This window comes from Gymnogyps californianus, chromosome 1, assembly GCF_018139145.2.
Source record: "Gymnogyps californianus isolate 813 chromosome 1, ASM1813914v2, whole genome shotgun sequence".
Lineage (NCBI taxonomy): Eukaryota > Metazoa > Chordata > Aves > Accipitriformes > Cathartidae > Gymnogyps > Gymnogyps californianus.
In genome coordinates, this window is record NC_059471.1 from 142,507,396 (window position 1) to 142,532,754 (window position 25,359).

Consider the following 25,359-nt stretch of genomic DNA (forward strand, 5'->3'; position numbering starts at 1 on the left):
TGAAGAGGGAAAAGGCTCATTCAGAGTTAATTTGAACCTCTCTGGTGGATCTCGAGATGGTGAGCGAGAACACGGTGCTCTACAGGCTTCCAGACCAAAGCAGCCAGGGCTCACACATGCATGAAGGACACATTTGGGCTGGACAGGCTCACTCAGGGAGACTGACAGCTAGAACAAACACCGTGCAGATCTATAGCAGACTCAGTCCTTTCCTCAGAGAAGCCAGAGCAGGCCTTTGGGTCATGTTTTGTGCATGGATATAGGGAAGAGGAAAGTTCCTGAGACACTGAGTTTGCTGGACATTCCCATGGGAGCTTTGGCTATTGCTGCCAAGTCTCTACAAGCTGACCAACACTGAAAAGCAGTGGAGACACGGCCCGGGCTGGTCAGTGGGAACCTAGCCAGGTCAGAGCTCACTGAGAGCAGGGAGCAGGGACTTGGAGGTCTCCACCCTTCCCTAAGCATTAATTCTCAAGCTGGAGCCTCAGCTGACAGACTGTCTCCCACCAAACCCCATGGTCCCTGTGCCCAGCCTGTCTCTTAGTTATCTCCCCACTTTCCTAAGCCTCGGCCTCTCAATCCTGAAGTCCTTCTCTCTAGCCAATGGTGTTATAATCCCTCCGCTGACTCGGGAGTTTCTGGTGTGGCAGCTGTGCTGAAAGAGAAAAGTAAGAGGATTACACAGCCAGGCATGTTTTTGTCATAGAAATGCCAGGAATAATTAACTCCATTCCTGCAGCGAAATGTCTTCACCTAGACTGTGCAGTGATGTCACGTGCTTACCTTTAGGTTGGTCTGTTAACCTGTCTTTATTTACCAGTGCTAATTCCCAGGTTTAATAGGTAACCCATGGCTGACTTGTGAATGTTCTCACAGCCAGATGAGCTGCCTGCACATTCAGCAAACCCAGAGGCTGGGAGAAAGCAAGTGCTTGGGAAGGGAGGTGGCTCAGTACCCCTGTGTGAGCTGAGGGGCTAAGGGAGGAAATATTTTATTGTTTTTTTAATCTTAATATTAGGACTGTCAGCATACGCCTTCCTTGATTTTTGTAAGGAGAAACTGTGTCTAGGAATCATCAAGGCCTGTTTACTTCAAGTTAAGACATACTAATTAGAGAGCTTTGAAGCATTTGTTTAGCACAGACACAAAGACACGTTTGCTTATTAGTCATTAATTCGTACACATCAATGTAAACCAAAATTTTACGTGGTCTGGCTGAAACATCCTCTCTTGTTGCACAGCTCAGTTCTTGTACTTTTCAGATAAGCATCGCCATTAATGAATCGGGCTGTTGGCCATCACCAGCCTCGAGGAAACGAGTAGATTCACAGAAGGATTCAGAAATGCCAGTGCAGGGCATCCTGGCACCCAGGCACCTTTCTCTTTACTCTGGGCGGTGTGCAGGTGCTGGCTCCGAAGCAGTACAAGCAGGGGAAATGAAGGCTCGAGAAGCTTATTTGATATAATAATGAATTGTGGTGTTGACATACAGAAGTTATCCTCTTCTTCTCTCGAAAAGATAGCGGGGCTTTGATTACTGGTTAGGAAAGGAAGGTGCTGCAATTGTATTACCCTCGCTTTCCCTCATCATCATTTATGCAGTTAATAAAGGGCAAAAGGGCGTTATGTATGCGGTATAATACAATAAGGGCAGGCTCACTTAGGAAGCGGCGGCACTAATAAAAATGACGCGTGTGCATCTTCTCTGTTGCTGGGGGGAGGCACGGAAGGTAAACACGCAACGCGCAGCGGTGAAAGCACGACTACCGGACTTCATTCGTTGTGCGATTTCCACGCCTCGCGCCCCGATTTGTGCAGGCACCGGGAGGTACCGCCCTGCCAGCCCGCCTGCCGGCAGCCGCCCCCCGCGGCCATTTCGAGCAGCGCCGCCTCAGGGCCCGGGAACCCGAGCCCGCGGTTCTCCACAGCGACCGGCCAGGGGCGCACGTAGCCGAAACAAGGGGGGGGGACAGCACCTCCTCCCCCCCGCTCCCCCCCCCCCCCCCCCCCGCAGCGGGAAGCTGGCCCCGCCGCCTGTTCCCCGGGCGAGGGGCCCCGCCCTCCGGCCCCGCCCTCCGGCCCCGCCCCGGCCCCGGGTGCAGCGGCCACCGCCCCGGCCGCCTCAGCGGGGAGCGGCCGCCCCTGGCGGCCGCGCCGCCCCTTCCGCGGCCTCGGCGGGCGCCGGCCGGGTGGGGCGGGCCGCGAGCCCGCGCGGGGAGGGGGAGGAAACCAGCTGGCGGCCACCAGGGGACGGTAGCGGCTCGGCGCTGATTGGCGGGGCGCGGGGCGACGTCGCGGGGCGGGGCGGTGCTTTCGCTTCTGGCAGGGGGCAGCGATGGGGGCGCAGCTCAGCAGGGTGAGTGCGCCCTAACCCCCGGGCGGCGGGGGGCGGCCGGGCCGCGGGGCGGCGGGATGGAGGCGGCCAGCAGGCCCTGCGCATCCCGGCAGCGGGCGGTTGGGGTGCCGGCTGCCGTGGGGCTGCGTTCGTGTCTCGTCTCCGGCCCCCCCCCCCCCCCCCCCCCGCCAAGGCTTTGAGCGAGCCGAGGCCTCGAGCTGAGGCCCCGAGGCCTGGCCGCGGGCGAGGGGGGAGGGGCGGCGGCCCGCTGCGCCTCGGGCGGGGCCGCTCCGCTCGTCCCAACGGTCCCGGGGCGAGCCGTCTCCGGATGGCTGAGCAGAGCGGGGGCTGTGGGGCGGTGTCACAGGGTGCCCGAGGCTCCTGCTGCCCCCCCTGCCGTGTACCCATCATCCGGGAGGGAAGACGGGGGTGCCTGTGTGGGGAGCCGCGTCCATCCCCCACGCAGCGATGCGGTGGCTCAGGGACCGTCTCGTGGCTGGTGTGGGCCGGGGCGTGTGTGCCAGCGTGGACGCCCACGGCTCTTGTGGATGGGATAATGGTGCCTGTGTTGGTTGCCGCGGTGTGTGCGTTTTTCTTTTCTCGGTTCCCTGAATAGTTTTTCAATGTCCGTGCTGATGGCTTTAAAACCACCAGCCTGGCAGCTGCTGTTGTAGTGGAGAGCTCTTTCGGGATCATGTCTGCTGAGCGTTGGGTTTGCAGGGCTATTATCTGTTGCATGCATCATTACCCTCTTTCTGCAGCTGCCTGACACATCGTTTCTTTCCTCTGGTGCACCTGCTCAAACATTTCTGGCTCTGGGTTTGTGAGAGGAGCAGGACGGAGGTGGATGCAACATATGCTAGTTTGTGTACAGCTGCTTATTAGGTTACTTGAACAGAAGAGGATGAGGCAGATGCTTAAAGCTGCAGAAGTGAAGAAATGCCTGTCCCATAATCCTCTCATTTTCTAAAACAGATGAGAAGAATGTTTAACTAAGATCACTTAAAGATAGGGTTTGAATGAGAAAGTGGGGGAGGGGGGATTGGAGCTGAGGGTACAAGATTTTTGTTGGCAAAGAAGCATTTGGTTTGTGTGTTTGTAGGGCAGTTCAGTGATGGAGTGTCCTGCCATAAGCTTATGTGTTTAACTGTGTTTTGCTCACCACGCCCTAGTGGAAAGGGCTGGCAATCTTGATGCTGTGGATTTTCTCTTTCTTGTGGCCTTTTTTTGTTATTCCGCAGAGGTCTGTTTCCATTAATAAAAGTTCCTGCTCAGTTACTTATTTTGTGATCTCTGTTAGCAAAGATTTGTGCAACTGGAAACTATGAGTCACTGCATCTTCATTTAGTGATTCCTGGCCTTATGGTCAGCCAGTCACTCCCTCTGCTGCTGTAGATCTGATGCAGCTTCCATGGTTGCAGTGCAGTTATCTTCATGATATCTTGATATACCCTGTGGTAAGAGTATATAGATCACTTTTAACCCTGAGAATGTATTTCTTAGCAAGGATAACTTTTTGTAATCGTTCAGCCTTCAGTTCTTCCCCTTTTGTCTGCCCACCAGCTGGTACCTTCTGAGTAAGGAGCTAAAATAGCTATCTGAATTAGTGGGTGTGTTGTTTCTTTCCAGGCTAAATCCCATGAGGCTTTTGCACTAACTGACCATGAATAACAAATTGCCTTCCACGAGGCTAACACTGTGTTAAAAGTATTTGTCAAAATTAAACTGCATTTTGTTCCAGTAGACTCAGACCTGGTGTATTGCTTCAAAAAGTGATGATTATGCACATTTGGGGAAAGAGTGTGTTAATCTGTGATGATTATGCACATTTGGGAAAGAGTGTGTTAATCTCATTTATTAAACAGCTGTGGTAGTTTTCACTTGACATCAGATGACCCAAAAATGATGTGCAAAGATGGGAGAAAACGTTTATTTCTGCACACGGGTGGAGATGATGCAGAGATGATATTTTGAACTCCACTCTCCTCCTGCCTTCCTGATTGTCTGTTACGGACGTACATTAGTGTTGGAGTTGAGACTGAGCCTAAGTTTTTGAATTCCCATTTTCAACTGCAATTTTGCTAGACGACAGCTACGCTTTTTTGGTCCATTTTAGATAGCCACATCTGTAAATGAAGCTAGTTTATTTTAACATAGTAATGTCTTCTTTGAAACATCATCTGCTGCGGATTCAGCTTGCTGTCTCCACCGGGTCTCATTCACCTGTTGCAATTCTCATTAGGGAGTTTATTTGCTGCTCTGTCACTTCCTTTAACAACTCCTCTCCCTCCCCCCTTTTTTGTGACTCAATAACAAAAGTTCTTTCTGGAGCTGCAGTAATCTGGTGGATCTGCAGGAATTAAGGAATAACATTCCTGTAAAGTTCAGCTTCTTCAGAAACAACCTGTGTGGTGCTATTTCAGTATTTTCAAATAAAAGTGAAAAATGCAGTGTGTGTGTGTGTGTACAGCATGGTGTGCCTTCAAGTTATACCCAGTGTTGATATATTTTAAACCTGTACAGCAGCATTTTAAGAAGAGAGAGCTTATGCTGTCCCTTTTTTAATTTTACACTTGCCACAGTTTTAGTAATAATGTAGGAGGGGGTGTTTTTTTAATAGCCTCCTGAGAACTGTCACACTAGTGGAAATGTGCTTCTAAAAGACTAGTCAGGTCCCTTTAAAGTGAAATGAAAGTGAAAGCTAACTGGGCAGGACTTTGAGCTCTTTCAAAAATCAGTTAGTGCATTGTATATAATCTAAGTATTTGCCGGTTTCCCCCCCCCCCCGCTCTGTTAAAGCATTGAATAACAAATTACAGAGTTGGAGAGGATTTTTATGAGTAGTTGTTCAGTTTATTCTCCTGTCCTAAGTTAGGACCAAGTCTGTCTACACAGGTGACTTTGTAGGCTGTTGTAGTGCTTATCTAACCTCGCAAGAACAGGACTTTCCCTGGGAACAGGCATTAGAAACAAAGGCATGGGCCTCTAGCTGAGCATGGTCCTGGCAGGCTCCGCACTTGTAGCCTGCGGGTGACCCATCTTCAGCCCCATAGACCCACCAAGTGCTTGAGGCGTATGGCGCTGGGCCGGGGAGGTGACATCTTCCTTCCATCTTGTCCGCACAGCTGTAGTTGCAGTGGCGTGGTCTCTTCTCTGCTTTCCTGGGCTGGTGTGGTCAGTCTCTCCCGGCTAGGCAGCCCGTGCGTGGTGTTGGGGATGGAGAGGGTGGTGGTGTGGTGTGGGGGCATAACCTGCTCCTGTCTTGTGGGGCTTCAGCCTAGGGCTGAAGCTCGTCCCTGCAGCAAGCTACGTGACCAGGTCTCCATCTGCCACCGAGCACTGTGATGTAAAAGGCCCAAAGCAGTGGTGTGTGTTAGGTGACGTGGTTGAGGAGCCTGTCTGCACGTGCATGCACCAAGGAGCACAGAGGCACAGCGGTAGGTGGGGCACCTCGGTGATGTCCTGACCCAGCTACTACCAGGCCCATCACAGGAGAGCAGCTAACTTGTGAAGGCTTATCTCCACACACATGCACACAAAGGAGCACAGAGACACTGATAGGTGGGGGAGCCCCAATAACCCACTCAGAGAAATGGGCCCCAGAGCTGTCCAGGGGAGCCATTGCCCCGTGGGCCAGCGGTGACGCCCATCTGCATGCATCAGTGGGTGGCTGACTCCCCTTGCAGGCTGGGGGGGCATGGGATGCAGGGGGTGAGCATTTGGGGATTGTGGGACTTTTAGGGGAGGAACCAAAGGCAGGGATCGAGGCCATTTGGGGAGGAACAAATGTGGGGAAAATAAAAGGATAAAGGGATAAAAAGGAGTGACCCTGCGTAAACAGGCCTGCTCTGTACCCTTGTCTGGCTGTGTCATGCAGCCAGTCACTGCAGTCTGTCCTGTGTCCTTGTTAAACTCCATAGCTGGTTTCCCAGGGAAGGGACGCTGTTCTGCATGCGTGTGTCTGTGTGGAGGTGTAAGCACTAGTGCCTGGAGCCAGACTGTGGGTCAGAGGGCCTGTGTGTCTGTGGTGCCAGCACCCAGTGTGAGTGTGCAATGGCTAGCAAAGATCAAGATGGACTAGCCAGCAAGTAGGTGAGGTGGCCTGGGAGCCAGGTGTGTGTGCATCTCTGAGGGTGAGACCCCCCAAAGGCACGGGGGTCCTGGCCAGCTGCCCGAGAGAGAGTGGGGTCTGTAGTCGAGTGTGAGACCCCCAATTACTTGGGGGTGCACAGCACATGTGATGGTGTGTGAAGGGGTCTGTGCAACAGTGGCTCGTACGTCCAGGTGCCAGCAACTGCGGAGACTGGAGTCTGGGGACAGCTGCTGCAAAGACTAAGCCAGCTACTGGTGGATCCACCTTCTACACATGCGTGTGTATGTATTCCCACTAACGGACCTGCATCCTGATCGGTCAGCGAGGGGAACAGGATGAGGCCATCGGTACTGTTTGTGTGAGCATCTGTCTGTGTTGATCAAGGTGGCCAGCCACGTGTATATTTGGGCGTGTGTTGTGTATGTGTGTCCATGTGTGTGCCTGCTGGACGTACATGCTCAGCCTCGCTAATGGTTGGACCTGGGGACATGGAGCTGTGACAGCCTCGCTTCTGTCAAGCTGCCGGGTTTGGCAACCCTCTGCCGGTATGCCAAGTGCCTCAATGTAGGAGTAACGCCAGGTATTCATAAAGCAAATTTGTGTGTTAACGCTGGCTGGTGTTTTTTTAATACTTCCTTTTCCTGCTCATATTAGTACAAAGAAACACAGGTTTTTTTGGTGGTTAGATTGTCATGTTATGCTACCATATTCCTTCTCACCAAAATAACTTTTGCTTGTTATGCACACGTGTCTTAACACTCTTTCTGTATTGCTGCAGTTGAGTTGGGTTGTGACATACCCAGTATGGTTAATCTACACCACCATCCTGAGGCTTTTCAAGAATCCCCATCCTGCAATTACTCTGAAGGATCCTGAAGTGAAATATGCATTGAGGCTGATTGATAAGGAGGTAAGAGCATGTACAGTGCTGAGCATGACCTCTCCGTGGATACTGTGAAATGCTTATAGCTTTTTAAATCTTGGGTAATGTTCCAGTAGGGCAAATATTTGTATTTTAAGGAAAGGACTTTTTATAAATGCTCCTTGCCTAGTATAACTGAGTTCTGCAAGCAGCTTGTTTCCAAGCAAGTTGGAGTGGAGAATGCTGCTTTAGAAATGACCAGACTTGTAGTTTCTGTCACGTGTCTCATGTCATGGAGTACATCAGCAGAAATTCCTGAACTCTGCACTACTAGATTGACTATGAGACAGAAGTCATGTTGTCAGGCAGAGCAGGCAGTTTTTTCATGGTCAGTAGTATTCAGCATAGTAGTTGTCAGAACTGTGTTGATACTGATTCATGTCATTGGATTTATGGACTCCAATATGTTACGGGAAGGAAGGTGTTTAAATGGTGTAGTCCTGACAGTACCTGAGCTGTCTCAGCTTCTCTTTCTCTCTGTTAAAAGTAGAAGCTGTTCTGTACCTCCTGGGCTGCTCAATCAGGTTTTCGGAGGAGAGTCATGACCCTTTCAGGGGTGGATCTTGCTATCAGAAGTTAGTAGCTCAACTTGTGGGAAGGGGACCAAAGCCACAAAAGGTGAAGAGTCCAGATTTCCCTTGGATAAACTCACCATCAAACTGTCGTGGTTTAACCCCAGCCAGCAACTAAGCACCACGCAGCCGCTTCCCCCTTCCCCCTCCCAGTGGGGTGAGGAGGAGGAAAGAGGGGGAAAAAAAAGTAAAACTCGTGGGTTGAGATAAGAACAGTTTAATAACTAAAGTAAAATATAATACTAACAATAGTAATAATGAAATACAATAATAATAGTAATGAAAAGGAATATAACAAAAAGGAGGGGGAGGAAGGGAAAAAAACCAACCAAACAACAACAAAAGAAAAAAAAACACCAGTGATGCACAATGCACAATGCAATTGCTCACCACCCGCTGACCGATGCCCAGTTAGCTCCCGAGCCACGATCCGCCCTCCCAGTTAACTCTCCCCAGTTTATATACTGGGCATGATGTCATATGGTATGGAATAGCTCTTTGGCCAGTTTGGGTCAGCTGTCTTGATGGTGTCCCCTCCCAGCTTCTTGTGCCCCTCCAGCCTTCTTGCTGGCTGGGCACGAGAAGCTGAGAAATCCTTGAATTAGTATAAACACTACTTAGCAACAACTGAAAACATCGGTGTGTTATCAACATTATTTTCCTACTAAACCCAAAACACAGCACTATACCAGCTACTAGGAAGAAAATTAACTCTGTCCTAGCCGAAACCAGGACACAAACGCAAGAAATAGAAATCTTGGCTTTTCAGGTGTGAAGTCACCCCTGAAGATATTCTTAGTGTTGACTTTTTAAGTGAACAAGCTAGTCACAAAGTTAACAGAAGAGTTTTGATGAAAAGGACTTTGGACTGGAACAGAGCTTTGTTTGAGGTATAGGGAGTGCACTGATAGCTTGGCTTTCATTTGTTCTGTCTGTCAAAGAAAACGATTACTGTCATTCCAAAGCCTAGTTTCGTGGGAACTGAAGGCTTCCCCATGGCTTGGGCTGGGCGGCATTACTGAATTTATTTCCCATGTGTACTTAATGAATTTATTTCCCATATGTACTGCAACAACGCTGTTACTATATACTCCCCACTTTCTCATGACGCAGTTGCAGGTACAGTCTGCCTGACCTGCAGGAGGGGAGGGAAGCTTGAGGCACTGCACATGCTTCTGAGAATCAAGCTACTTGCAGGTTTCTGCTGTAGCAGTTTGTAACAGAAGAGAATTTGCAGTTCACTTGATTTCCCCCCCCCAATACTGATTTTTTTTTTTTTCTCACTCTGTTATTTTTTGTATGCTTTTTTTAATCTTGGGATGGAGGAACAGCTCTTACATAACCAGGTCAAATGCTGCTGCATGCAGTACCTTGATTGACTGAGAATATTTGACTGATGAATGTTTATAATTTTTTGCCTAAATGGGAGATGTGTCCTGGAAACAGAAGTTAATTTTGAAAAATAATAACTTGGTACAATAAGTGCTAGTAGCTTGTAACAGCCTGCCAAAAATCTGGTGCAAACACTCTGATCTTTGCTACTAAACTTCTCAACATTGCTGTATCTACCTGTCCGGGAAAGATTAAATTAGTCAGAGTCTTTCTGACATGCTTCAGTTTGTATTTTACAAGGTATTAAACTTGAAGTAGATGAGAACTCTAATCTAAAAACACCTGTCGTTACACAAAAACATTTTAACTTGGGAAGAGAATTGTGGCTCTCAGTGTGGTTGTGGAGCCTACTCAAGACATCTGTGTGGTCGGCTAGAGTTTACCTTCCATTGCAACAGGAATTTCAGTAGGCTGATTTTACCTTGTAGTGTTGCTCCTTTTGCTTGCCCAGCCTAGCTAGAGACCCTCATATTTTTAAAGTTTCTGCTGTTCCCATGTTGGTATTTATCATTCGCTTTTTGTGACTATGAAGCTGTTGGTACCTTCACCAGCAGAGCACCAAAATGATTTGTGTTTAAAACAAAAAATGAACAAATGAACTCCCTGTTCTGGGAGTAGCTGGGGGTTGTAATTTTTAACCTGACGTATTTTGATGATATAGTTGAGAGTATGGCCTTGCAGAAAGTTTTCTTAGTGGACTGTGGCCCAAGTAAAGGAACAAGAAACTTGACCAGGAAGGGAAGTGGCAGGAACCGCTTAGACCGATTTCACAGCTAAAGAAAATGGACCGGTGATTACAATGGAAAACTGGGTCCCCTGTACTGGGCTGCCATACAGCAATATACGTATGTGAAATTTCAGAAGGATTCTACAGTTATATAGAAAGTTTTTAGGTGTCTGCAATGTGAAGTTTGAAAAGCACTGATCTAGCGAATGCCTAGTTTGACATATATTTATCTTTTAATGCAGCTTAGATTTTTGTGTATGAAAGCTGGAAATCAAACGTACCATTTTGTCAAGCTGTTGCAAGCAGAAGCCTTTCTTCCTTTACCCACTGTCTGCCTTTTACCCACCAGCTGAAACGTTAACATCTGCCCACATTGAGTATGCCATACCTCCCGTCTGTTGAGCGGAGAAATAGTGGTCACAAGGCTGCTTCCCAGTGTTTAGCATAGGAAAAAACTGTCATAATTGTCCTGGTTAGGTGTGCTAATGTAGTTTATGCCTTAAAAAAAGCCCACAACCTCAGGGGTTTTTTTTGTAATGGTAAGCATAATTCATTTGTCGCCTTTCAATGGCTTCAGCAAAGTACCAGCCTGCAAAAACTGTTCTCCAGCTTTGCATTTGCAGTTGCGAGTGTGGAAAACTCCTCAGCACCTGCAACTTGAGACAGAAACGCGTGGTGGTGGCTGGAGGCCAAGGGCTTCCAGGCACTTAGGGCAATGCCAGGTGATGGTGTTGGGGAGTGCAGCGGAGATGACCCCATGCTGGAAATGGCTTCCGTGTTCTGTTTCCAGGCTATCTTTAAGCTAGCCTTGACTAATGACTTGCTGAATGGCACGCTCAGTGTTTTGGCTGTGTAACAGAGGCAAGGCGTAGGCATGCTGATCTAGGTACTAGGAATTTCTTGAGCCTTTTAGTGTTTCTCACAATTGTCTCTTGTGAGGCACCAAAATATTTGTGTTCAGATACCTTCGGCTAAGCTATCTTGACTTTAATTGATGAGATGATTAACTGGGAATTCAGAACTTTGTTCTTTCTGCATGCTGTTAAAGACAGCATCTTAAAGTAAAGGTTTATTGGCAAAATCCAGCTTTGAAGTAGTGAAGCTGGTGCTGAAATTTTCATACAGAAACAGCAGCGGTCAGTGCGAGAGCAGCAGCATTAAGTCCATGTTAGCTGTCTTTCTAGTGGAATTTTCAATGGCAGTTACTATTCCTGAATAGACATAAGTACAGAGAAGCCCTTTTTAGACTGCCACTCAGTTATCTTCTTTCTTCAGCATTTACCTTAAAATGATTTATTGTGAAGCAAATTTCATCAGTGTGACCAGAACTCATAAGGGAAGACTAGATGAACTGTGATGAGAAAGAAATCTGTCTCCATTGGTTACCTTAAAAACAAAAAACAAACAAAAAAAGGGTTGCAATATTTTATAGGATGTTTATGAAATTTTCTCTAGAAGGGATATTGTGTCCCATAGGGCTCTAAAAAAAGAAAGTCATTGGATGAGGCATTAGGCTGTGTGCTGTTTCTTTCTTTTTTTGCTGTCTTTTTCAATCCCATGAATGTGACCTGATTTTTTTTTAAGAGATAAAACTTAGGTAGTATAAGAAATAACATTTTGTTTACTCATTACCAAAGTTTTAGTCAAGGTATGACTTTCCTAGTAAAAGATTAGAATAATTATCCCAGCTGGACTGCATGAACTGTCATAACTTTATAATAAAGTTCTTATCTAGAGTGCTCTTTTCAATTTCAATTACGAATTAATTCAATTTTTACAGGGAAATTATTTTTAAGGCTCTTAGCATAGCAAAGGGGACCAGGTTGCTACTTCCTAATCTTCTTGACATCCACTAGTGTCTTCTGAAATCATCTTCTACATTGAAATGGTTAATTCACCTGATTGAGACATCAAAATTTTTTGGCCCTGAACTCCTGCATATTTAAACTTTAAATGAGAATTGAAGAACTGATTAATTTTTATCTTGTGGCCTTCTCACAGAAGGCAATGTAAATGTTCATACTATTTAGAAAGTTATCGTTTAGTCTTAATCTGCATTAAGACTGTATCTTACTAAGTTTTGCTATTCACATTTAAATATACATCAAAACAGTATTTGTGTTTGTCTGTTTTATTTCTGTTTTTCCTTCTGTATTACTTTAAAATATTCTGAGACAAAATTAAGTTTTCAGGGAGTTTGAATGAAAAGTTGACCTCTGCAGGATTACCACATTCAGAGGAGTTCATATTTGCATTATGCAAAAATTTCAGTTAGGATGCTGCTCTCCTCTAAATATTTAATCCTGCAGGAAGCCAGACTAACAAATTGGTTTTATGAGTGAAATCACAAACATGAAATCCCAACAACATAGCTGATTGTTCTTTTTATCTTCCTCTTTTAGGAAGTTAGTCATGACACAAGAAGATTTCGATTTGCTCTCCCTTCCATAGATCACGTTCTGGGTCTCCCTGTAGGTATGTTCTGTCTTTCCTTACTGAGAATCCAAGCGTTGTTAATTATACTATAAGAGATTTTGTGGGGATTTTTTTTCCTACATTTTGAACTGTTGAATTTCGAATACTGTCCACAGGGCTTGAGCTGGTATTTAGAACTTTGCAAGATTATCCTTGTGCTGTGAGTCATCTGCAGGGTCTGAAATCTTGTGTACTTACAGAGAGTGTACATCCAGCTTGTTTCTGTGAAGACAGTAGAAACAAACACTGGTCTTTACTTGTATTTTTCCAGTCTCAGCTTTCCAGTGTGTGTTATTCCTGTGGTGCTTGGTCTCTGTGGTCCCTTTCCATCCCCTGAGGCAGCGCTCTCGGCTACTTCTCCTCTGACACATGCGGTTTACCAGATGATCTGCTCACTTCTGAATTTGCAGCCAGTCTCATGGAACTTCTTAATCACCATGGGGTAGATGTTTCCTTAGGCCTTGCCATGTGGCATGTTGCCTTCCATAATAGCTTAGTGCTATTGTTTCCTGCTGCTTATATAAAAAGCATTTAATTGTGACTTGTGTTTAATAGGGACTTCTGCTTTAACTACCTCTTGCGGTGATCTGTGGATCAGGTGCTTCGTGGTAGTCCTCAGCACCTTTCCAGCATTACAGTCCATCGTGTTTAGGTTCCCTCTTGTTTGGGATATATTATTGTCTTGATCCTGTTAAGTAGCCATGAGGGCAAAGCTAGTTTCCCTCCCTTGCCCAGAATGAACATTGAGGAGTGAGCTGTCTCTCCTCCGTAATTGTTCTTGTCCTACACGCTAACAGAAAGGAAGCCATCTGGGGTGAATTTGGCCTGCTGGATGCCTTGGCTTCCTCCAGTGTTTTAGTAAGGTCAGGGCAAATCAACCAGTTGTTTCAGCATAGCCCGAGTAGGTGCATGCCCGGCCCTGCACGATCCCAGGAGCAGCAGTCCTGCTCCCGAAGGTGCTCTGCTTGGGCTTATCTGTGCGTGACTGAGGGAGTGGTTTATTGGGTGAGACTTGGGAAGCAAAGAGAGCTGAAAGCTGGCAAGGGTGGTAAAAGCAGCTGGGAGCAGCAGGCTTGGCAGCCGTGGGACAGATACTGGTGCGCACTCTGCGTGTTTAGTCCAGCACCAGCATTTCGCTTTTACCATCAGCTGGAACCTTACAGGAAAAAACACGATTCACTCTGAGGGAGAGTGGGATTGTGTATGGCCCCACACAGAGGCTGCTAGCTGCTCGCCTGTCAGGGTGGGGTAAAGCTCTAACAAGTAAGAGCATAAGGCATGTTTTCCCTTTGGGAGGAGCACCTTTTTTTGATTTGTACCAATTCTTGCGAGTCATGCCCCAACAGCGGTCCCGGCTGTCCAGGTTCACAGTCTGCAGTGGTCACCATGGGTCTGTTCCTGGAGGAGGGGGTGGAGAGGCCACCCCTTGCCTAGAGGAGGAATGGGAGGCTGCTGCTGCAGCTCCCTTCAGGTCTTCCCTAGCGGGAAACATGTGTGCTACCAGATGTGTATAGGCTTTGCTGAGAGGGTTATTTGAATCATCCTTACATTATGTCTGTGTACAGCTTCAACTGAGTTACGGTTGCTCATTTCCCAGGTCACCAGGTAGCACATCTTCATTCACCCACTGGTTTGCCTCACTGGCCCTCTAGCTTGGCAAACCAGCTCCCAGTAGAATCCCCTCTTTATGTTCCCGTAACAGGCAGAGGAGCTGCGCTGTCTTTTGGAGAGCTGCATTCATCTTAAGAGATAGTTTGTTCTGTTGACCTAGTGGTGATAAAATAACAAAAACCAAATCCCCCCCCTAGGTATTCTTCACTTGGGTCTCTTCAGGGTGTTGAAATTTTATGGGAAAATCTTTCAAAGGAGTTAATTCTAGGTTTTTTTTCATCAAAAACGTAGACATTGAGGAAAGAAACTATTGCAGAGAGTTCAGTGAACGTGTGACAAATTGAAACGTGATCTCTACATTCAAATGTTAAGCTGGGTAATAGCAGGGTTAGAAAAGTGCTTTATGTCTAGGCAGCCTAAGCAGTGGCAGCTAGAAGACCTCCTGGTAGACGTGAGTGATCTGTAGTCAAAGAAAGAACAGTTATAAACTCAGTTGTAACTAAACTGTAAGAGTTCATAACTAAATAAAGAAGCAGGAACAGCACTTGACAGTTTTCCCCTCCTGTGTCCTTTCTACTTGTCTCTATGGGAGAGACACATCACATCTTTTGCAAGATCTCATGTACAGTTAGGGCTTTGGTAAATGTAAATGCATGAAGCTATCAGAACAGATATGACTGACAGATAAAATTAGCAGTGGAGTTGTCTGCCCTTCCAGGTAGAATCTGTGCATGGTTAACAACTCTGGCAAGGTGTTACATGTCAGGAAAATGAGAGAGGAAAAAGTGGTGCCCGAAAACAAGGTAGTTAGGAGAACTTTGAGACTGTGTTTGCAGTCCATGCCAACTCAGTACATCCACTGAAAGAAAAATCTTTTGAAAGCAAACTGCTTTTTTTTTCTTCCCTGCATACAGGACAGCATATCTACCTGTCTGCACGGATTGACGGAGCTCTGGTTGTTAGACCTTACACTCCAGTTTCCAGTGATGATAACAAGGGCTTTGTGGATCTTGTTGTCAAGGTGAGAATGTCACACTCTTTTACCAGGCTGGGCAACTTCTGAGCCCACCTCTACACTTGCAGTGCTATGTGAAGTCTGATGTGCTGGCTTCTGTTCAGGTGTGTGCCACTGTGGACTTCCACTATTGTAACGAGATCTGCAACTACCTACAATCCATGTGGCATTTTGCAAGCACTTCTTTAGTGAGTGTGTGTCATGAGATGCTGCATAATTTTCTGTATTTGCATACTGCAATTTTCCAAAATCTGTGTAGACCTGCAGATGTTCACACACTTTTTTAATCCTTCTGAAATAAGGAATTAACCTTGCCTGAACTGTCAGCTTTTTCTGAAGCTAATCTAATATGGTCATTATGATCATTAAGTGCAGCAATCATTATCGTTACTGATCCAGACAGTGTGAATGACTGATTTAATTGGCAAGAATGTGATTTTTGAGTCTTGTGATAATGTAATTCTGTTTTGTCTCTTGGTAGCTAGACTAAGCAAATATATTTAAAGCTGACAGGAATTTAAAACCTGAATATCTGCACTGGATTTTGTCTTAGAATTTTACTCTTAAGGTTTTTTTTTTTTCTTCTTTACCACTAATAACACTGTATTCATTTATTGTGGAACTAGATGTGAATTTGCGTTTTACTACCTACTTATCTTCATGAGCATGGTCTTGCACACTGAAGACATGACAAGGGAAAAATGTAAATCTTTGACTCAGATAGGAATGTTTCACAAGACTCCTCCTTCCCAATGTGGCTCTCCACGCGTGCAAATGATGCTGTTCTTGTAAAAGTGTAGCTAGTCTCAGCTTGAACTATTTCACAACCATTTGATTTAAAACAAAAAAAACCAGCACAGTTCCAGCAATATAACTACACCCAGTGATACCTGTTGGTGAACAGCTGAATATTCAATTAGTTGGTATCCACTTTTTTTGTTACTCTAACTTTGAGGTGCAAACAGTTGGCATCCCAAGAAGGTTTGGGTGTATCCCTTTGCAACTGAGCTGTCAGGGATCTTTCTCAGAATTTTTTCTGAAATCGCAGTGGCTTTTTTTTGCCTTTTTTTTTTTTCTCCTTTTGAGAACTTGGGTGTAAATCATGTTGATTATTTAGAGATATTTTCTATGTTATAGAAATACAATGGAGAAATTGCCAGTCTGTGTCCAATCTGATCAAAATTGGGGCAAGAGTGGCATTTGAATCAGTGAGATTAATTGTTTCATTGTTATTTTTAACAGATCTACTTTAGAGGTGTCCATCCGAAGTTTCCTGATGGAGGGAAGATGTCTCAATACTTAGACAGCCTGAAAATAGGGGATACTATTGACGTCAGAGGACCAAGTGGCCTACTTGTCTACAAAGGAAAAGGTAAGGCTGACTCGGAAGATACAATTTATCCAGAGTAAACAATACAGAAAAAAACATGATAAAGTAGTAGTAATACTGGTCACAGTATTTTTCCAGCTGGGTTCAAGTCTTTATAGAATCATAGAATAGTTTGGGTTGGAAGGGCCTTTAAAGGTCATCTAGTCCAACCCCCTTGCAATGAGCATGGACATCTTCAACTAGATCAGGTTGCTCAGAGCCCCGTCCAGCCTGACCTTGAAAGTTTCCAGGGATGGGGCATCTACCACCTCTCTGGGCAACCTGTTTCAGTGTTTCACCACCCTCATCGTAAAAAATTTCCTTAAGTCTAGTCTGAATCTACCCTCTTTTAGTTTAAAACCATTACCCCTTGTCCTATCACAACAGGCCCAGCTAAAAAGTTTGTCCCCATCTTTCTTATAAGCCCCCTTTAAGTACTGAAAGGCTGCCATAAGGTCTCCCCAGAGCCTTCTCTTCTCCAGGCTGAACAAGCCCAACTCTCTCAGCCTTTCCTCAGAGGAGAGGTGTTCCATCCCTCTGATCATTTTTGTGGCCCTCCTCTGGAATTGGTCCAACAGGTCCATGGCTTTCCTCTGAGGACGCCAGAGCTGGAGCAGTACTCCGGGTGGGGTCTCACCAGAGCAGAGTAGAGGGGCAGAATCTCTGTGGCTACATTTTGATTACACATACTGCGTGAACTGAACCTTAGCTATCACCTCTATTTGTTATTCGGGCTGGTACTCTCAATATACTCACCCTCTCCCACTAGACATGGGGATTTTTTTCTGTTGTTAGCATCTCTGCACAAAAGAAATTGCTAGTGTCTTGAGTCAATGGCCATCTGTGGGGGATTTTTATATGACTATAGAAGTACTTATTATTGATACTATTTTCAAAGGAGGGAATTCTCTCCCTGCTTATATGGACATAGTTTATACACTGATAAAAACACTTGGTATTTGTGCTGTCCAATGTGAATTTCTGAAGTGAAAATGAACTTTATCAGTAGGAAGTACTTTTATGCCAATATAAAATATCTCACTTTGACATAATGCAGCCACAAATGTGTCACAAAAACCTTCTGGCAGTTTTGTGAGCAGCAGAACTCAGACACATGGTTTTCCAGAGCTTTGTATGTTGTGTTCATGTTATCCTGGATGAAGAGAGGTGTGAATACAACAAATACAACATTTTGGGCAATTTCAAACTCTGTCAGATTTGGCTGAAACTGGAAAATCAGCTCAAAAAGAGGAGATAAATAGACAAAAAAATATACCCTGCATATTTCAGGTTTTCCCTTAAAATAATCTGCATGGGGTATATGAACTCTCTGAGCAGATTAATTCCTTTGTGTAGAACTGTTTCCAGAATCTGGGCTTCTGAATATCACTGGGGGTATGGGACATGAGCAAATAGAAATACAGGTAGTGACGACTTGATGCTATAGTCAGGAGTAAGTAATAACCCATGTCAGTATCTGATGTTACCATCGTGCATCTTACAATCTCTAATCATCTTTCAGGATTTGTTTTAAATTGTGACATCTTCACCTTTGTTTCCTGCTCCTGCTTTGCGGAGGGGGAACGGTGACAGGGCTGAAACAAAGTCAATTAGCTGAGGGTGCTGGGAAGAGGTCACAGGTACTGTTTCCTGCTTTTTTCAGTGTTTTCCATCTCTCTCTCTCTCTCTCTTTTCAGGCAAGTTTGCTATTCGGCCTGAAAAGAAAGCTGAACCAGTTATTAAAACAGTGAAATATGTGGGGATGATTGCAGGTGGGACTGGTACGTATATATAAGGATTCACCCTTGGTTTCTGACAGCTGGTAGATATATTTGTTCATATTTTCTCTCACGTGCTCACTTGCACTTTCTTTTGCTTCTTCGCATTCTCACATCATTGACCTGCCTTTCTCTTTCAGGGATAACGCCTATGCTGCAGCTCATTCGAGCCATCATAAAAGACAAAGACGACCCTACCGTTTGTCAGCTGCTGTTTGCTAATCAGGTAATTCTGTCCTTTTGTCTGTTTATAAAGTTTTACTTAACTAACAGAACTCCACTCAGCAAATGAAATTCTTGCTGAGAAGGCCTGGTACAGAAATACAAACCCTGAGGGGAGAAACAAACGGAAATGTTGAAAACTTCCCATATAAAAGCACTATAATGAATTGGTTTTTTAGTGTTACTACAGAAATGCCGCTTTCCTCCCAGCTAATGCTCGCTTTCCTGGGTCTCATTGCTCTGTTTCTAATCCAGTTTATAAATGTTTTAAAACTCTGCATTCCTTTGTGCAAGTTGTTAGTGTTTTGGGCCGGCTTTCAAAGCTGTCTGTCTTAGTGGAAACATGAAAGAAGTGGACATCTGTCTCCTTCAGCAATTCTAACTTCCCAACTTCGCAGCAGGGTTTGTATGTGGAATCTTTCTGTTTGAGAACACCTTAGGTGAGGCTAAAATTAACAGTGGTCTCCAGCAGCTCCCTCAGCTATGCAGCTGTGATTCTGCATGGCTGTCTCCTTTCATTTCCATTTTCTCTGTCAGTTCTTCATGCATTTCTGTTGCTCTTTGAGGTGTATCATACTGCTGTGCTGGACAGAAGGAAGATCTCTCATCCGTGGAATCCTTGCGATAGATTTCTTGGATGACCAGGCAACCCAAATGGTGGTGTGCTGCTGAACTGCAACGCCCCTTCTTTGCCTGATGTTCTTCTGGTGTTAATCCTTTTGCTGTTAAATTCCTTCATCATAATGAATATTTGTTTCTGGATTATGAGCCATTACTTGTGGTGAACCTCACTTCATGCCTGTGTTTTTTAGCTTCTTTAGCTCTCCTCTGTCATTCCTCTCCCCTCTGATACTCGGTGTGTCCTCATTTCCTTTGTACCATATCTGAGTTATAAACCAAGATTTTTCTACCCGGAAGCTATGATCCAAGTGCCAGCAGATGCCCGAGCCCTGCTGGTGCCCTCTGGTGCCGCCTGGTGCGGCTGCAGCAGCTGATCTCTGCTGAGCCCTAGGAGTTGGCATAAAGTGCAGTCGGTATCAGGGCAGGAGGGCCAGGAGTTGCTATGAGTAATTCAGAATGACTAATACAGGGCTAGGGCTGCTTTAGAACCTACTGCTTCTTGCAGGGAGGACTCGGGGAACAGTTGCCTGCGTATTAGCAACAGCCTGTGTAAACATCAATCCTTGGCTTTAAAGAGTCCCTGTACCCAGTAACTGCACAAATATAAAGCAGACTCGTGACAAATGGTCAGTCAGGAAAGCCTGCAGATGAGATGTTTTTTAATATTTAATAATTTAAAATATTTTTTTAATGCGTGCTTTGCTGATCTTTTATTTTGGCCCTCCTGAAAGAGCTGTGTTGGATTACAGATGACAATGTACATGGGCTCGTACTGTGCTTCTGAGTAGCATGCCTCGAGTTGGTCAGGCCCAGTAATAGCTTTTCTGGAACACATGCAACTGCAGATCCAGAAATAGGCACTTTCTCGGCAATAGTTGCTGGCACATTCCTCCTTACCCCCACAGTTACAGACATAGCGGTGTCCTCAGTGCCAAATTATTAAGGCTGCAGAGGATGGTACCACTTTTAGTCTCTACCCTTTTCTCTCCTTCCCAAACTGCAGCTGCTCTTACGGGAATAAGGCTTTATTTTGGCCTTCAATGATGTTGCATCAGGGAGGAGCAGAACTTGATACCCTGGGTAACGTTTGTTGTTCCAATCAGAACTCGATACCCTTTTGGTTATTTGTTCCACAGCCTGTTTAAAAACCAAGCAATCTCCATATGGCAGTGCTGATGAAATCTGAAGTGACAAAGGTGAAAAACCTGGTGTTTTCCTGACTGAATGGCACAGTATGGAGGGGTAGGGAGATGCTTGTGTGCAGTCAAGGTTAGTTTTTTGATGAAAGTTGCTTTTGTAATAGGAGTGCTAAGAGGGCTTTACTCTTCTGATGCTACCACTAATTCCCTCAACACATGAAGGTTCTGTGTTTTGATACAAGTTTTGCTTTGTTTTCTTTTTTAGAGGGAAGGCATTGCATGGCCAGGATTTGGGAAAGTTATGAACCTTTTTATTAGCTCTGCCACAGTATAGTCATGGAAATAACTTGTGTTTGCTCTCTTCAGCCTGTAAAACGGAGTTGAATAATCTGTTCCATCTCACAGGGCTGTAGAGTAGCTAATGCTCTGTGGTCATCTGAGGGCTGCACTCAAATGCAGAGCATAATCACTGTTTTCCTTATCCTGCAGACCGAGAAGGATATCCTGTTACGTTCCGAGCTAGAGGAGATCCAGGTTCAGAATCCCGGTCGCTTTAAGTGTTGGTACACACTGGACAGAGCACCTGAAAGTAAGATCTAACATGCTACTTCCACTGAAGCTTAAGTTATGAGTATTAATGCATGTGTTTGACAGGAGACATGCTATGTCATGTGCGTATTTCTGAGCTCCTTTCTTGCTTAATGAATCGTGTTTGAATGCATCCAGTAGCATCATTCTCCACACAGTGAAGCACAGAAACTCTTAGATGTAATCGGGCAGTGTTTCCAAAGCTACAAAGCTCACCTCAGGTGAATGGTAGTGCAGTGTTCCTCCCATGACTACACCTGAACATCTACCATTATTTACTCTGGAAGGTGACCTTCCTTTCTCCTTCCCCACAGACATAAATATAATATCGTACTGTCTCGTGTTTAGAGCATGCAAGAAGGCAGCTGCAGTGGGTGTGTCAGAGGCACTGTATCTCATGGAGATGTGGCCGAGTGCAGACTCCTACCTAGCTGTCATTATATGGCAGTTCATGGTAGCTGATCTTCTTCCTAGGCAATGGAATTGCCTTTGTATTAACAGTGTTTCTCAATGAAAATACTGTTCCAGCTTGGTGCAGTCCAGTTTCAAAGATAATGTGATACAGTTGGCTGCTCTAGGTGAGAGGATGAGCTAGCTGAATGTGCCTCCCTCAGCTGTGGAAGTCTGAGGAAGAAAAGGCTAAATAGTTACTGCCGTTGTGAAAAGGCTCAGTAGTTCCTGTGTCATTCCTCATCATTTTCCTTTCTTACTGTTCCTCGTCATGACCACCCGTATCAGGACAGATTCCCACTCCTATTCAGTGGTAGTTTGGGGCAGAGAAGGAAAAGCCATATGCCTTCTCTTACCTTGTGACCAAGAATACACCTCGAGTAGAGGGGGGGAAGGGTCTTGCCGTCCCCACAGTCTGTTGCTGTCATGTCATGCTCTGCAGTTAGTGTTCTCCTGGAATTTCTAATCACTGTTCCTCTTCTTTGATACTTGTGAATTGTGAACTGATCTTAGCAGTTCCGATAGAAGTTCCTCCTTAGAGCTCCTCAACGCTGTTCTGCAGACTTTCGCTACCATATGTGAAACTGAACCAAAACTGGAAATTTTTGGATAATCTGTGGGAGAAAAATGTGTCAGTCTTACTGTGCCCAAAGGTTTCGGTCAGCAGCTTTTTGCATCCAGGGCTGGGGATGCGATGGGTAAACCTGAATCCTAGTATTAACTGATTAGCACTGTGAGTGTTCCAACTGGGAACAACTTCATCAGCTAGATTTGCCCTAGTGAACTTGTAAACAGTGGCGTAAGGAGGATGGATGTTGTTATTTCACAGTGCTGGAGCTGAGAAGATTCACATTCTGTTCACAGCTCTGCTTGAGATTTCCTTGGGGCTTTTAGCAAGCTTTATTAAAAGTTAGCCATTGTTTTCTCCATACATCAGCTTTGCATCTTAAAAGTAGAGGTGGCAGCTTTTCCATGTAGCATAACTGTGTTGAGGACGCTAATGCAAGTGGAGTGTACAAATGCTACAGTCCAGAATGTTACTAAAAAACCCCCAAACCCCCACACTTCATTCTAAAGTGACTTGTATCTGTTTTCCTCCTTTTTTCCTTGTTCCCCTTCCCCTACTTTCTTTTTTTTTTTTTTTTTTTAACAGATTGGGATTACAGCCAAGGATTTGTGAATGAAGAGATGATCAGAGACCACCTGCCACCACCTCAAAACGATGTTCTGATCCTCATGTGTGGACCTCCTCCAATGATCCAGTATGCTTGCATTCCCAACCTGGACAAACTGGGCTACACCAAGGACATGAGGTTCTCCTTCTAAAGAAGACTGATAATTCAGTTATCTTGTGTAGAAGGGAAGAAAGAACATTTAATGGGGAACAGGACAAAGTTACAGAGATGGCTGATGCACAGTGCTGGGAAGCTACATTTACATTAAAAATGCTTCATTTTTTCTGAATCTCTGGCAAGTAAGACACTTAAGCTCAACTGTACTAAAACTGTACTGTATGTTGCACAGAAACAACTGTATTGTGGAAAGGTAGTGATGCCTAGTGCTCGGCTATATTGTATACTCCATCTCAAGGGAGGACAGTATAGCTGCTTAGGGCAGTAAACACTCATTTACACTTTTTCTTAGCACTGTAATCAAATGGCAGTAATATCCTACTTCCTAACACTGTGCATACCCAGTATTTTATTTGGTATGAAGTATGAAAATACATAGGATGTGCTGGATTATTCACCTTGCTTATGCCAAATTTTAATCCTTACGGAGCTTTCACAGTATGAGGGCCGGGAGTGTTTGCCTTGTATGCATAATCTTTGCAACATCAGAAGCTTAAAGATGCTTGTTCAGTTGAAGGATGACAATTAACCATTTGTGACTGAAGTTGTTCAAGCTGCCTTGTTAATCAAAACAGAGAGGTAGACAGCAATAAAAAATTCGTCTCCATTGTATTTTGGAATAGCCTCTCTTAAATGTAAACACTTTTCAGCTGGTCACAGTTTTCATCCCTGGGCAATGAAGGAAACTACAGAAAGCAGGCAGCTTTGTGCACTGTTCCACAAATAGCTGGAATTTTTTGCTTTTATGTGTGTGGAAAACTAAAAAAAAAAAAAAACAAACCAAACCCTATTGTATTTACTTTTAAATAGCGGATGGTGCCATAGGAGTACAGAAGCAATTGTTCTGCATGTCCTATGCAGTGACAAAAATGCTGGGTGAAAACTGGATCTAGTTTTAGTTTCTTGTTTCCCAGAGATGGATTTGGAACAAAGGGAGCTCAGGTTTCACTGCCAGGGTGGGTTTCGGCAGGTAGCCCAGCTTCGGAAGCGGTATGCATACAGTCGGGGGACTCGCCTGCGTGTCTTGCTCAGGCAGAGCTCCAAAGGGGTTTGTGTGGTAAGGATGCACGGGAACAGCCTTAAGTCACCAAACTGACAGCAAATTCAAATGTCTCACTGAATCTAAAACTGTTTCTTAGATGCTGTTTACTATAGCTCTGACACTTATTTTTGTTAATATACTTTTTTTTTTTTTTACAGCAGCCTTTTACCTAGTCTTTAGTAAGCTTCAGGCATCTTGTGTGCCGAACCTTCTAAACAACAGAAATGCTGCTGAGATTAGAGCTGTCCTGCAAGGAATCTATGAAACTAAAAATCTTGTTCTGGTGATGAAATCAGAGTGACCGAAAGGATGTATAGTCATATATGAAGTAATGTGGATGCTAGTTAGCTACAAGTGTCAGTGTATAATACCACTTTTTTAAAGATTCGGGTAGGTATTTGAGGTTATAGGTTGCCATGTTTTCCTTTGTGCTTGTACAACAGATGGGTACTGTGCACTTAAAAGGTTAATTTTCAGCATGAATTAAAAGGAGAAAAAGATACTACAGTTAATTTAAGGAACCTCAGAAGGATAATAATTTTATTAATTAGATGCTTGCCTCTGAAGTCTTGAATTTTTGATGTGTGCTTCTGAAACTTGTTCTTTAATACTGTGCTCCAAAGTTCAAATAATACTCAAGTAAGTTTCAGTCCCTTTTTTAGGAGGCAAAAAGCAGAAACATGAGAGAAATTATCTTGCTGCTGGTTTATATTACTGTGGGATATGCATAGATTTTTTTCATTATTGTATTTAATGACATTTTCGTGTTAAAAAAAAAATAGCTGGTAACGCATCAACTATTTTGTATTACTCTGCTTATTCAATTACTGGCTTTTTTCACATCTGTCTAAGAAATAAAGTATCTTGCAGGTGAATCACCTGTGTGTTACTGAGCACATCATCTTCAACCTCATAAGAGTCAAAGTATAATGGTAAAACACTCTATAAAGTTAAGGTTCAAAAAAAAAAGAAAGCCTGTTAGATTTGTTTACCCAAGTGCTTATCTCTTTCGTTTGAGTTTGGTGAAAACTGCTGTATTTGGATGCCAAGTCAAGGAGTAAACTGTCTCTGTTTTTCTCCCTATCACTCCAGTCTCCTCTTTTTACCTTTATTTTGTACATCTTCCTTGTGAACATGAGGCTCTCTTTAATAAATAAAAAGAGGGATTTTATATAATCTACTGAAACAAAACTGTGTCACAGTCCCTTTTGCTTGATGGTCCTGTACTATAGTATTTAAACAAGTCATAAAGTTGGCTTTTTTTTTTTTCCCTTTCCTTTGAGCCAATTCATCTGTCTTAAAGAAAATAGGAGTATTCCTCCAGTTTTCTGACAGGATGTGCTGAGTACTACTAACGTCCATGTTACAAACCAGCTGGGAAAACATGAATCTCCTGCATGAAAGGCATTTTGTGGAAAGTTTCCTGGGCTTTGGCTGCTGCTTTGGCTTTACCAGAGGTGGATCTCCTTCACTTACCACTGTGCAAAGGCAGGTGTCCCCCAGGAACAGCGAAGGCATGCTTGCATATGGCAGGGGCTTCTTCTGGGTACTGCTCCTGTTGCAACAGAGGATCTGAGAGGAAGGAGGTAAGAAATGAGCTGTTCCTTAATCTCACTCCTGTGGCTGGGTCTTGAGCCTGCACTTCTCGTGGTGCCG

The 25,359-nt window shown here is 44.7% G+C and overlaps 1 protein-coding gene across 2 annotated transcripts; it reads left to right on the top strand.

The window, feature by feature from the left end:
• The first annotated feature begins 2,335 nt into the window (after positions 1 to 2,335).
• LOC127017486 (NADH-cytochrome b5 reductase 3) lies at positions 2,336 to 24,894 on the top strand. Of its 2 annotated transcripts, XM_050898569.1 has the most exons (9): positions 2,336 to 2,356; positions 7,207 to 7,338; positions 12,444 to 12,516; positions 15,042 to 15,148; positions 16,385 to 16,514; positions 18,209 to 18,292; positions 18,430 to 18,515; positions 20,761 to 20,860; positions 22,463 to 24,894. In XM_050898569.1, the coding sequence occupies exons 1-9, from the start codon at positions 2,336 to 2,338 to the stop codon at positions 22,633 to 22,635; spliced, it is 906 nt and encodes a 301-aa protein (XP_050754526.1). In that variant the 3' UTR covers positions 22,636 to 24,894. The 2 variants fall into 2 exon arrangements, with proteins under 2 accessions (XP_050754526.1, XP_050754518.1); XM_050898561.1 differs by lacking the exon at positions 2,336 to 2,356 and having other exon boundaries at positions 6,943 to 7,338.
• The last annotated feature ends 465 nt before the right edge of the window (positions 24,895 to 25,359 follow it).

Excerpts from the sequence above, each read along its gene's own strand:
- LOC127017486 (XM_050898561.1), top strand. The coding sequence starts at position 7,168 with ATGCACACGTGTCTTAACACTCTTTCTGTATTGCTGCAGTTGAGTTGG. Across the intron at positions 18,293-18,429 it reads GATGATTGCAGGTGGGACTG|GGATAACGCCTATGCTGCAG; the intron begins GTACGTATATAT and ends TTTCTCTTTCAG. Across the intron at positions 18,516-20,760 it reads AGCTGCTGTTTGCTAATCAG|ACCGAGAAGGATATCCTGTT; the intron begins GTAATTCTGTCC and ends CTTATCCTGCAG.